Source organism: Labrus bergylta, chromosome 23 (assembly GCF_963930695.1).
Source record: "Labrus bergylta chromosome 23, fLabBer1.1, whole genome shotgun sequence".
Lineage (NCBI taxonomy): Eukaryota > Metazoa > Chordata > Actinopteri > Labriformes > Labridae > Labrus > Labrus bergylta.
The window spans coordinates 1,979,999-1,991,095 of record NC_089217.1 but is presented as its reverse complement, the minus strand read 5'-3'; the positions used below and the strand labels follow the sequence as shown (position 1 = coordinate 1,991,095).

Sequence of the window (11,097 nt, the reverse complement as noted above, 5' to 3'; positions counted from 1 at the left end):
AAACGCAAAAAGAACACTCGGCCTCATAAAGATTCAGGAGCGAGCCCCCCTCGGCTTCGTTTTCATTTCCTCCGACGCGGCTTTTAATTGTTGTTTATTGTGAGTCTGCACGGCTCATTGTAAAGAATCTGCAGAACTTTGGACCTCATTAGAAAGTCGAGCTGCCGGGATCGATCATAACGCCTGTGGCTGTGTGGAGAGTAAACGAGCTAACAGAGCGCGAAATAGAAAGAGGAAGGCGCGTCCGTAATCATGCTGGCAACATAACAAACACAGCGACTTTCCATCTCAGGAATAAGAATCAAAAACACGATTCAGGAAAGTCGTTTTCCTCTGTGCCTCACGTCGTTCCTGAATTCTGTCTTTCTGTGTTTTCTGACTTTTCTTCTTGCAGAAACTAAAAGCCCGAGCCCGAGGCGTCTCCCCGGACATCCGTCAGATCGACCTGGACGTGAACCGCACCTACAGGGACCACATCATGTTCATGCATCGCTACGATGTCAAGTGAGCTTCTCCACCACACACACACACACACACACACACACACACACACACACACACACACACACACACACACACACACAATCAGGGCGTCATTAATAAAACGAAGCAACATGCAAACATCCCTTCAACAGATCGTAAAATCGTCATCGTTGCCGTGGAAACAGCAGATGTTACGTCAAAGACTGCATTAGCTCGTCGGTAAACACGTTCTCTTCCCTCAGGTCGGTTTCACTCGGTCGTCATGACTACAGTCTAGTCGGAGTTGGTTTTTCACCCGGGGATGGAGGGGGGGGGGGGGGGGTCAGGAGTAGCAGGAGAATCACTCCCATGATTGCCCGCCAGCCTTGACGGCTTCTTTTTGTTATTGTTTTGATTGAGATCCCCCTGGTGGTGAAATTGACATACTACGCTTTTAACCCATGAAGAAGTGAAGAGGATTTTTTTGGAGGATAAACAACGAGTCCATGTGTGCAACTGAATACTTTACACAAACCACAGAGCAACCTTTCTAACAGGTTTCTAACCTCTGCAGGAGCTCGACCAGACGACAATCACACAACTCCACTCAGCACTTATTCTATTTTGATCGTAAAAAGAAAAGATCTCCATCTCCTCCACACAAATATCTGAGCGCTCCCACAGAGCAGAGTCGCGGCGGGGAGTCTGCACTTAGCGGCAGAAAATAGACGGACTAACGGAGCGGACTGCTTCCTGTGTGATTTCACACTCCTCAGGTCTCAGAGCCCCTTTTGTCTCTCCTGAAATCAGGAGCACAAAAAACCTTCAGAATGTGGAAGTGAGAAGCGCTCACGTCCCCTTTTCATCTGAGTCTGAACTTCTGCTTCCATAACAGAAAAGGAACAGGAAGTACACCTGTCCTTCTGTCCCTGGGTTATACTTTTTGAAGCTGCTGGTACAAAGTTTATCTGACGTCACATTCATTTTATTTAAACAATTGAAGCCGCTCTCTTTGTGTATCATGTGAAGAAGAGAACGATGTTAAAGCTGCAGGTCAAAAGAAAAATGATGAACATTTGAATTATTATTTTTCAGGATTTTTGTGTAAACTGTGATGTGTGTGTGTGTGTGTGTGTGTGTGTGTGTGTGTGTGTGTGTGTGTTGTGTTTTCAGGCAGCAGGCTCTGTTCCACGTCCTCACAGCGTACTCCATGTACAACACGGTGAGTCACTCCCTCTGTGTGTGTGTGTGTGTGTGTGTGTGTGTGTGTGTGTGTGTGTGTGTGTGTGTGTGTGTGTGTGTGTGTGTGTGTGTGTGTGTGTGTGTGTGTGTGTGTGTGTGTGTGTGTGTGTGTGTGTGTGTGTGTGTGTGTGTGTGTGTGTGTGTGTGTGTGTGTGTGTGTGAGTGTGTGTGTGTGTGTGTGTGTGTGGGAAGCTCGCCAAGGTTACTCTGCTTTCAGCGTCTTTGTGAGCGTCCTTCTCGCTCTGCACAGCTCCACTTGAGATCCTCTCTTTCATGTCAGGTGTTCAGGGCCGCAGATCCATTAAGAGCGAGGAGAGGATGAACGTCAGACGGACTTTACAGGAAAAAAGCCGATGAGGTCGACAAACACGTCTTCACGCCGCTCTGCGTCAGTCGACAGAGATTTGAATCGATGACTTTGTTTAAAGCTTTCACAGACCGATACAACGTCTATAAAACCCATATTTTTCTCTTTGTCCACACAAACTCACCCGCTGCGCTGTCATTGGCTGGAGGAAAACACAGCAGCTCCCCCGCCCAGAAAACTTCATACCTACCTGTTTTTCCATACGTGTGTGTGTGTGTGTGTGTGTGTGTTTGCAGGAGGTGGGCTACTGTCAGGGCATGAGTCAGATCACCGCTCTGCTGCTCATCTACATGAACGAAGAGGACGCCTTCTGGGCTCTGGTCAAACTGCTGTCAGGACAGAAGCACGCCATGCACGGTGGGTAACACACACACACACACACACACACACACACACACACACACACACACACACACACACACACACACACACACACACACACACACACACACACACACACACACACACACACACACACTCACTTTGATTTTGCTGTCAAACCATTTCCATGTTCCCTAAATGTCTGCTGGATGTGACCGTGCTGCATTCAGGCGTCCAATATCTCAATCCATCCTTCTGTTTTTCAGGAGCCCTTTAAAGTCTTTATTTGTGATTTTTCACACTTAAATGTAGAAATCAAGTTTATCTTCTGAAAATAACTCTGTGAGTCATGACTGTCTACAATGGGTGTAACACCCGAGTCCCACTGTCTGTGATGTTTTCAGAGTTTTCAGAGTCCTATCTTCACTTTGTTTACATCGCCAGGACGGCCGGCTGACTCCTCCCCTCGTGTATAAAAGTTGTTTAATTGAGGGACTAGAGAAAAGAAGAATAACATACTGTACTCACTGCTTAACTGTGTTAAGCATGCTAACACAACAATGCACCGCGAGTTGTTTTGGTTTCATGCTGGAGCTCAAGGGCGACATCTGCTGGATCAAAAAATCACATATAAAGCCTTTAAAGAAAGTCACACCTTCTAATCTGGGTGATTTTCATGAACAGCTCAGCAGCAGCACCTTTGTTCATGGATGTGACGCTGACACATGTTAGAAACTAAAGATCCGGTTCTTGTCCTCGCGTCACCTTCAGGTTTCTTCGTCCCGGGTTTCCCCAAGCTGATGCGCTTCCAGGAGCATCACGACCGCATCCTGAAGAAGACGATGCCCAAACTGAAGCAACACCTGGTGAGACACACCGACCTCTCACTGCTACCTTTGATCTTTGACCCCCCCCCCCTCCTCCCGCCCTGCTCTGAATGCATCCACTTCATTCTCTGTTGTTGTTTTTGTCGCTGCAGGACAACCAGGAAGTGTTCACCAGTCTGTACACCATGAAGTGGTTCTTTCAGTGCTTCCTGGACAGAGTGAGTTCAGCAAACCTCAAACACACCACACACAGTTTTTTAGAGGCTTTCACACTCACTTCTGACCTTTGGTTCTGTTCGGGTTCCAGACTCCGTTCACCCTCACCCTGAGGATCTGGGACATCTATATCTTAGAGGGGGAGAGAGTGCTGCCCTCCATGTCCTACACCATCCTCAAACTGCACAAGAGTAAGAGCGTCTGTACTGTCTGCACGAGTCCACGAGCTGCTGTTCCCCTCTTCAAACACTCTTATATATGTGTGTGTGTGTGTGTGTGTGTGTGTGTGTTCCAGAGCACCTGATGAAGCTGACCATGGAGGACCTGGTGGAGTTCCTGCAGGCCACTCTGAACAAAGACTTCTTCTACGAGGACGACTTTGTGATCGAGCAGCTGCAGGCGTCCATGACGGAGCTCAGGAGGGCCAAGCTGGAGCTTCCTGCAGCAGGTACAACACCTGCACAAAACACACACACACACACACACACACACACAGGATAAACCCGCTGTCACACCATAGAGGGAGTTTATTTAAAACCTGGTGACTGGACCACAGAGACCACTTAACGTCTCTGCACACCTCCTCTGAAGAGAAACACAACACTGATCTATAAAACCTGGAAATATGACAGACTGTAATCTGTTGATCAGTTCTGTGTCCTGATTAATCATTTATAAAGCTGACACTTTGAGGAGTTTCTAAAGAAGGATGAAAGACTACAGTCTAGTTATTAATCATGCACTGAAGTTTTCCTCTCACATTTTTTTGGAGAGAGAGGAAAGTGAAAGATAGACCGTGAGTGTGGGAAATGATAGGCAGGGAAAGCAGCCAGCCACAGGTTGGACTCGAACCCGGGCGAGAAGGCTTCCGCTGATCTTTCCCTTTCTCACCTGAGTGAAGCTTTTAGATCTTTGCAAGTTTTTAACTGAGTTCAGGATTTAAGTCGTCCAGCATCAGTCATAACCTGTTAGATTTGAAGTATTCCTAAAGAGTTTATTTCAAACAAATAGTTGAAAACAGACGCTGGTGCTCATAAAGAAACGCTTAGTGGACACGGGGCCTTACTTAGTCAAATGTTTTAAACATTTTGCAGCTTTTTTTCCACATTTAATGATTAAAAACTGAATCTAGAGAAGATTTAACACAGTGGGTAAAAGTGGCAATTTAAACAAATGAGTTCTGCCTTAAATGTGAATAAAAACATAGAAAATGAGCAATCTACGCTGACGTTCTCCCTCAAACGATTCAAATCCTCCGCTGAAACTCAAAACGCCTTCAGGCTTTTAACTCTTCACTTGTTTCCTGTGACTTCCTGCTGTCCCTTTAGCTCGTAGCCACGTTAGCATGTAGCATCAGTGTGTTTCTGATCTTGCTCTGTCTCCTCATTAATCTGCCTTCTCTCCCCCTCTTTCTTTTCGAACCACGTTAGCCAACAACAACAAAAGTGTGGCCGTGAGTGGGGGCCACATCCCCTCCTACAACAGTAACCGGTGGGCTATCCTGACTGGTCCTTCCCCCCCTCCCCTCTCCATGTCTCTGTCCATCTGTCCTTCAGTCAGTCTGTCCTGTCTGTCTTCCTGTCTGTCCAACAGCACTCCGGTTTCTCCTTCACAAACTCTCGTCTTCCAGCCGGGTCCTTGATCCACAAATATGTATATTTTTTTGCTCATGTTTTTTGCTTCTATGGATCCTGAAGTTGCAGGTTTTTTTCCTCTTATTTTTGTAATCTTTTTTACGTTTTTCACCTTTTCTATTCTCTTTTTTATTTATCCCGAAGTGGCTGCAATCTGCCTTCAACCAACAAGATCTTTTAGGTGACACATGTGCCCTCTGGTGGCCATTTAATGGCACTGCATACCTCTGGTTCCAACTGGAAACTTGTCATTGAACCACTGATTTGTCCAGTAGCTCTTCATGGTGTTATGCTAACAGCTGAACAAACGCCTCGTACTTTTCTCCTGGTCAAACTTGCTGCTTATGTAAGACTTCATTTGTCAACTTATTAATCTACTTTAGATAATCTGCAAAGATCCACCTCTGGTCTATCATCTCTTTTTCTGGGGGGGGTCTGGTGAGGGGGGGTTTCTTCTAGATCTGCAGAAGCGACCTGTTTTTAGTCAAACGTCAGAGCGCTGTGAGATCTGACAGAAAGGAAACTTCTTGGTTCTTTATCAAGGCCACACATCCACAAGAGGAGCTGTGTGCTCGATGACAAGAAAATGAGACACTTTACCGACGCTTGAGGTTTTTTGTTTCTGTATGAACTTTCCGTCTGCTGCCACGGAGGCGTTTTCTGCGTCTTCTTTTAGTGAACTGGGAGAAATGGCTGATGTGGTTTTAAGGCTGTGCAGTTTGGAGAGATCTCTCTTTCCTGACACCAAGCTGCAGTGTAGATTCACATGTGTGGTTTGTTTCTGACAATAAGCCGGTAGTATGTGCTCATATTTAGTACCTGCAAAAAAAACTGACATACATATATCCCTATGTCAAAAAATAGGAAAAAACGACATACTAACCTATGTCGAAAGAACCCACAGAAATCCATTAATCGTCCAAAAAAAAAAAAAAACGACATGTCCCAATTTTTGAAAAATACGACATACTAACCTATGTTGAAAGAACCCACAGAAATCCATTAATCGTCCAAAAAAAAAAAAAAACGACATGTCCCAATTTTTGAAAAATACGACATACTAACCTATGTTGAAATTTCTCAAAAAGTGACATATTACAATTTTGATAAAAACCACATACATACCTCTGTCGGATAAACTACATGTACACCTATGTCGAAAGAACCCACAGAAATCCATTAAACGTCCAAAATAGAAAAAAAAGACGTCGATATTTGATTATATATACTTACACATTACTTGATACAAAAATACACATTATCATACATGGAACACAAGACCACATATATAATACAAACAAGGTAAATGACTGCATACCTATAAACAATAAGCAATACATTAATGCATCATCCTTACATACACGACTTGATCCATTTATACTTAGCATGCACTCATTTATACATGACTTGATTCCAACACAAATGCAAAATTTATACACACATGACTACAGACATTCATTCATTCATTTTAAAGATTTATTTTTGGACGTTTTGTGCCTTTAATGTAGAGATAGGAAAGTGGATAGAGTTGGAAATCAGAGAGAGAGAGAGAGTGGGGAATAACATGCAGGAAAGAAGCCACAGGCCGGATTCAAACCTGGCGCCCCATTCATTCATTCATTCATTCATTCATACGTTCATGACAACAAACATACAGACATATGTTCATTACTTCATATGTTACCAATGTAACTTTTGCTGCTTTGCTAAAGTGCTCATGATGGATTAAGCCGGGTCTTTTTTAATATAGCAATGAGTAAGGTCTTTTACCTGTTTTTTATAAAGTGTCTCAAGATTACAACTGTTATGAGTTGACGCTATACAAATAAAAAATGATTGATTGATCTATTCACGACTACATACATGTTCATAACAACATACATATGTTCATGACGTCATACATATATACATTCATACATACCTTAGAGGCTGTTACAAACTGGTCAGCAACCAAGTAGTCCATATGAGAACAGTTCTTCCACATAAGGTCTTTCAAGTTTAAGTACATTTAACGAGGTACATTGATCAAGAAATACTTAAACATCACTTTGAAGTCTCACTCGGTTTCATTAATTTGTAGCTGCAGAAGAAGACCTCTCACTTCAATCTTTATCAATCTTAATTCATAGCAAATGTTATCTCAAACACGTTACAAAGGAGCAGGTAAACCATAACCCAATTGAGGGTCACCCCCCCCCCACTCCAGCTCCTCCAGCAGGCTGAGAATTTAAACTAAACACTCTTTCTGATGTTTTTACGTCCTTTGCTGTTTGCCTGTGGCGATGTGGTTATATGTTGTCATGAATGTAATTCTCCTTTATTTTTACCTCTCTATGGCAGTGGTGTTGCATGAATCCATGTCCCTGTTGTGACTCTTCATCTGACGTGAATCAGCACCACACAGTGTAATAATAACCATCACCGTTCTTGCCGCTCCCGATGGCGTTCTGATGCATTTCCTTTGTTTTGTTCTTGTAGGTAAAGATGACGAGTTTCCCAAGAAGCCTCTAGGGCAGCTTCCTCCTGAGGTGGCGGTCGACGGGGCAATCCACGTCGGCAACGGTCAAAGCCATGTTGAGCCGGTGGAACCTCCAAGAGACCCCAGTCCCACACCTGAACCCCAACGTGACAGTCGCCCCCCCAGCCGGGCGCGCCGGGACTCGTTTGAGAAACCGATGCGCCACCACAAGGCTGAGAGACGAGACGTCCGCTCCAGGGGATCAGGGGAGATACCGAATGAGCATCAAAAGCAGTCCAACTCCACCACACCTGAGAGGGGGGCGACGCCGACCTCAGCGCCCACACCGATGCCACAGCTCGGCACCGTGGAAAGACGGAGGCAGCAGAGGCACGCCACCGCCAATCACAACTCCAACGCGGTCTCCAGTTCTCACAGGGAGATCACGCCGCGCTGGTTCAAACCCTCCGACACAAAGCTGGAAGCGGCTAAAGCGGCGGCGGCCCGGGAGCATCGGAGCCGAGGAGCGTCGCCCGCCCCGTCCAGCCCTGAGGACTCTGCGCTACTACACCGGCGACCACACTCAAAGGGCTTTGTCCCCGGTTCCGACCGAGGTTCCAACGCCTCCCAATATGACAATGTACCAGGTCTACCGGAGCAAGATTTTGAAATCCTGGAGCTTGAGAGACCTCCGTCCAGAATGAGGACCCCTCGCAGCGAGACGCCGTTTAGCGCATCGTCCCTCCATCCTAGCAGTCCCAACCGAGGACCCAGTCTTGGTGGTAGTGTTGTCTCCATAGCTTCAGTTCCCAGGATGCCCATACATCCGGTTCCTCAAAAATTTTCCCACAACAGTCCAGTCAGGATCCAGCCTGGTTACCCTGGCAACCAAAACCAGTACCACACTCCTCCCCAGCAGCACTCCCCAGGAAGACCCACCACCGAGGTCCCGATCTTACATCCAGCCTACAGTATAAGTCTGGACCAAGGAGGGGAGGATAGACTGTACCCTCCGCCCACCCGGTTTACCCCGCCCTCCAAAGTGGTGTATGGGGAACGAGCGTATGCCACCACCCAAAGACCTCCTAACAGATCGCCAGAGAAGGCTCTGATGAACAATTCCTACACCACCTACCGCAGACAGTCGCCATCTAACTCCGCCCACAACCCTGGGCATCCTCACCCAGAGCACTACCTGCAGCTGGAAACCCAGGGACGCTCCACCCCCATCTACCTACAACAGCTCACCTCCGCCACACAGGTCTACGCTCCGGTGGACTACAGGTTTGAGGGGCAGAGGAGAGTCGATGCAAACCAGCACTTTCACCAAGAAGGCGGGCCTCGGCGGCCTGTAGACGGACTCACATGGGCGCCAGAGAACGTGCTGCCCCCTCCTTCCCCGGGCGGGATGCCCCGCTCACCAAGCTTCCAGCGAGCCCAAATGTCCCCCGTTCAGGAATTCACATTTCCCGCCAACCCCGACGGCCTGCTCCACTACAGGACACAGTTCCAGGAGCAGGAGCCCGTCATAAGGCAACAGCTCCCCCAGCTGTTTGGAGGGTCACACTACAGGCACGCCCAGGAGGCGTTTGCCATGCAGGAATCTATGCTGCTGTGATTGGAATAAGCAAGACACTGTAAAGAAAAACAAAACAAACTGAGGAGTAGTCACTGACACTGTAAAGACGAGCAGTACACCGTCTGTTGTTCTTTAAAGTGTGAAGTACTGACTTTCTGACTGTCGAGCTGCATCATAACGTTGCAGGACACACCAGCCTCTGATGTTTTTACCCGATCACTTAAAAAAAAGAGAAAGAGGAAAAAATTGACTGAAGACGTAATTTTATTTTTTTGGATGTAAATCATTAAAAAGGTGACAGTATATATCTTTTGGAGTCTGATATGTACAGTGGATTGTTTTTGTTAAAGTGTTTATCAGTAGCAGGGGAACTTTTCTCCTGAGAGAAATAAAGTCTCGGATTTATTTTCCATCTTTATTTTTTTATGTTACCTGCAGATATTTACATTAGAGATACGTTGACTCTATATGCTTGTGAATGTTATTTTTCAAAGAGAATAAATAAAAAAATGTCCGACGATAGAATTGGAGAGCAGTCACTATACGTTTTAAATCACAGGTTTTAAGCGCCTCCACTGTAGAAAAAGCATTTTTTAATTTTAGTTTGTTTTAACTTTTGAGATAATATTGCTTTTCTAGTCAACTCGTGCAATTAATCTCTCGTCCATGCTTGAAGTTCAGTACGTTGGTAATGTTTTTGAAACCAGTGTAGTTTTTGATTAAATTCCAACTTGAATAGAGACTCAAGAAATAGAGCTAATTTATGAGGGCTAATAATCTGTATTTCTGATTTGATTGGTAACCATAGGTAACCATTGTTGTTTTTTAATTGCACATGTACGCAGCCAGACATGGATGTGAACTAGTTTCATTTTGCTTTAATTCATTATGTCTTATTATTCTCAACACTGTCATATCAACTACTGTTCAGCTGCTGGCACTATCACTGGCAAACACACACAACAGATTTGTGAGTCACACATTTCAACATTTTATCGATCACAAACCCTTTAATGATTATTTCTCATACTCTGGTTTTGGATCAGAAACAGTATTGTGTTACTGTTCATCACATTCCTAAAGTTATATTTTATTTTTTTGTTAAACAACTAATTTCAGACAATTCTGATACTTTGCTTAATAAAAATGAGGTGGGTTGAATTTTCATGTGTCTGTGTTTTTGACTCCCTACAAACCCTAATATTTGATTACAACAGGGTTTGTTTCTGCAGCTTTGCCTTTACAACAAATAATGAAACTATGCCCCCTAGTGGCCGAGAGTGGTTCTTGGAATAGTGTTTGTAAAACTACATCAAATGTTTTAAACTTGGTAAAGCTGCAACGCATTCAAGATGGATGAAACATTGATTAAATAAGGATTTCAGTATAAAAGCCGAAAATGTTTGACCTTTTAAACCCGCATCAATCCTAAAATAATGTTTTAATAATACTTCAGAGCTACAACTATCAACCAGTGTTCAACTATTGCAATTATTAACAACCTACAGCTGAAAAATAAGTGGACTAATGAAATAGTAGACTATAAGAAAACAAGTTTTTGATCACAAATCAAAGATATGTTGCTGATTTATTTAAAAATTGTAATTTTTTTTGTCATTCAATGAACTCAATGAACCAAATACAAAGAAATTGCTCTTATTATCCCAACTGATCAACCAGTGTTGAGTTCATAGACAGAATATTAACGTCTGAATTCTGATGATTTACTCTTCTCATGTTTATTATTTTGGTGGTTACTTCTTATTTCAGCATGTTTGGGCTGTTGATTGTACAAAAGAAGCTGTCTAAGATATAATTGTGATTTTGTAAATTTAGTTTATTTAGTTTTCACTGTTTTGTGAACTTATTTAAGATAAAATAATTTCTGATAATGGAAAAATGGAAAATACCATCAGGTGCCAGAACGAGCTGGCAGAGCTGACATCATATCAGGGATCTTAGAGCCCTATCCAAAGCTCGATTAAAAAAAG

The 11,097-nt window shown here is 44.3% G+C and overlaps 1 protein-coding gene across 1 annotated transcript in view; it reads left to right on the top strand.

Annotated features, from left to right (window-relative positions):
• Nucleotides 1-10,271, top strand: part of usp6nl (USP6 N-terminal like) — a gene marked incomplete in the record, with an annotated part of 38,086 nt that extends 27,815 nt beyond the window's left edge. The window contains 8 exon segments of the mRNA XM_065951233.1: nt 395-504; nt 1,636-1,684; nt 2,308-2,428; nt 3,164-3,258; nt 3,372-3,437; nt 3,527-3,626; nt 3,731-3,883; nt 7,548-10,271. Of these exon segments, the coding sequence (XP_065807305.1) occupies nt 395-504; nt 1,636-1,684; nt 2,308-2,428; nt 3,164-3,258; nt 3,372-3,437; nt 3,527-3,626; nt 3,731-3,883; nt 7,548-9,145 (2,292 nt within the window).
• Between the last annotated feature and the right edge of the window lie 826 nt (nt 10,272-11,097).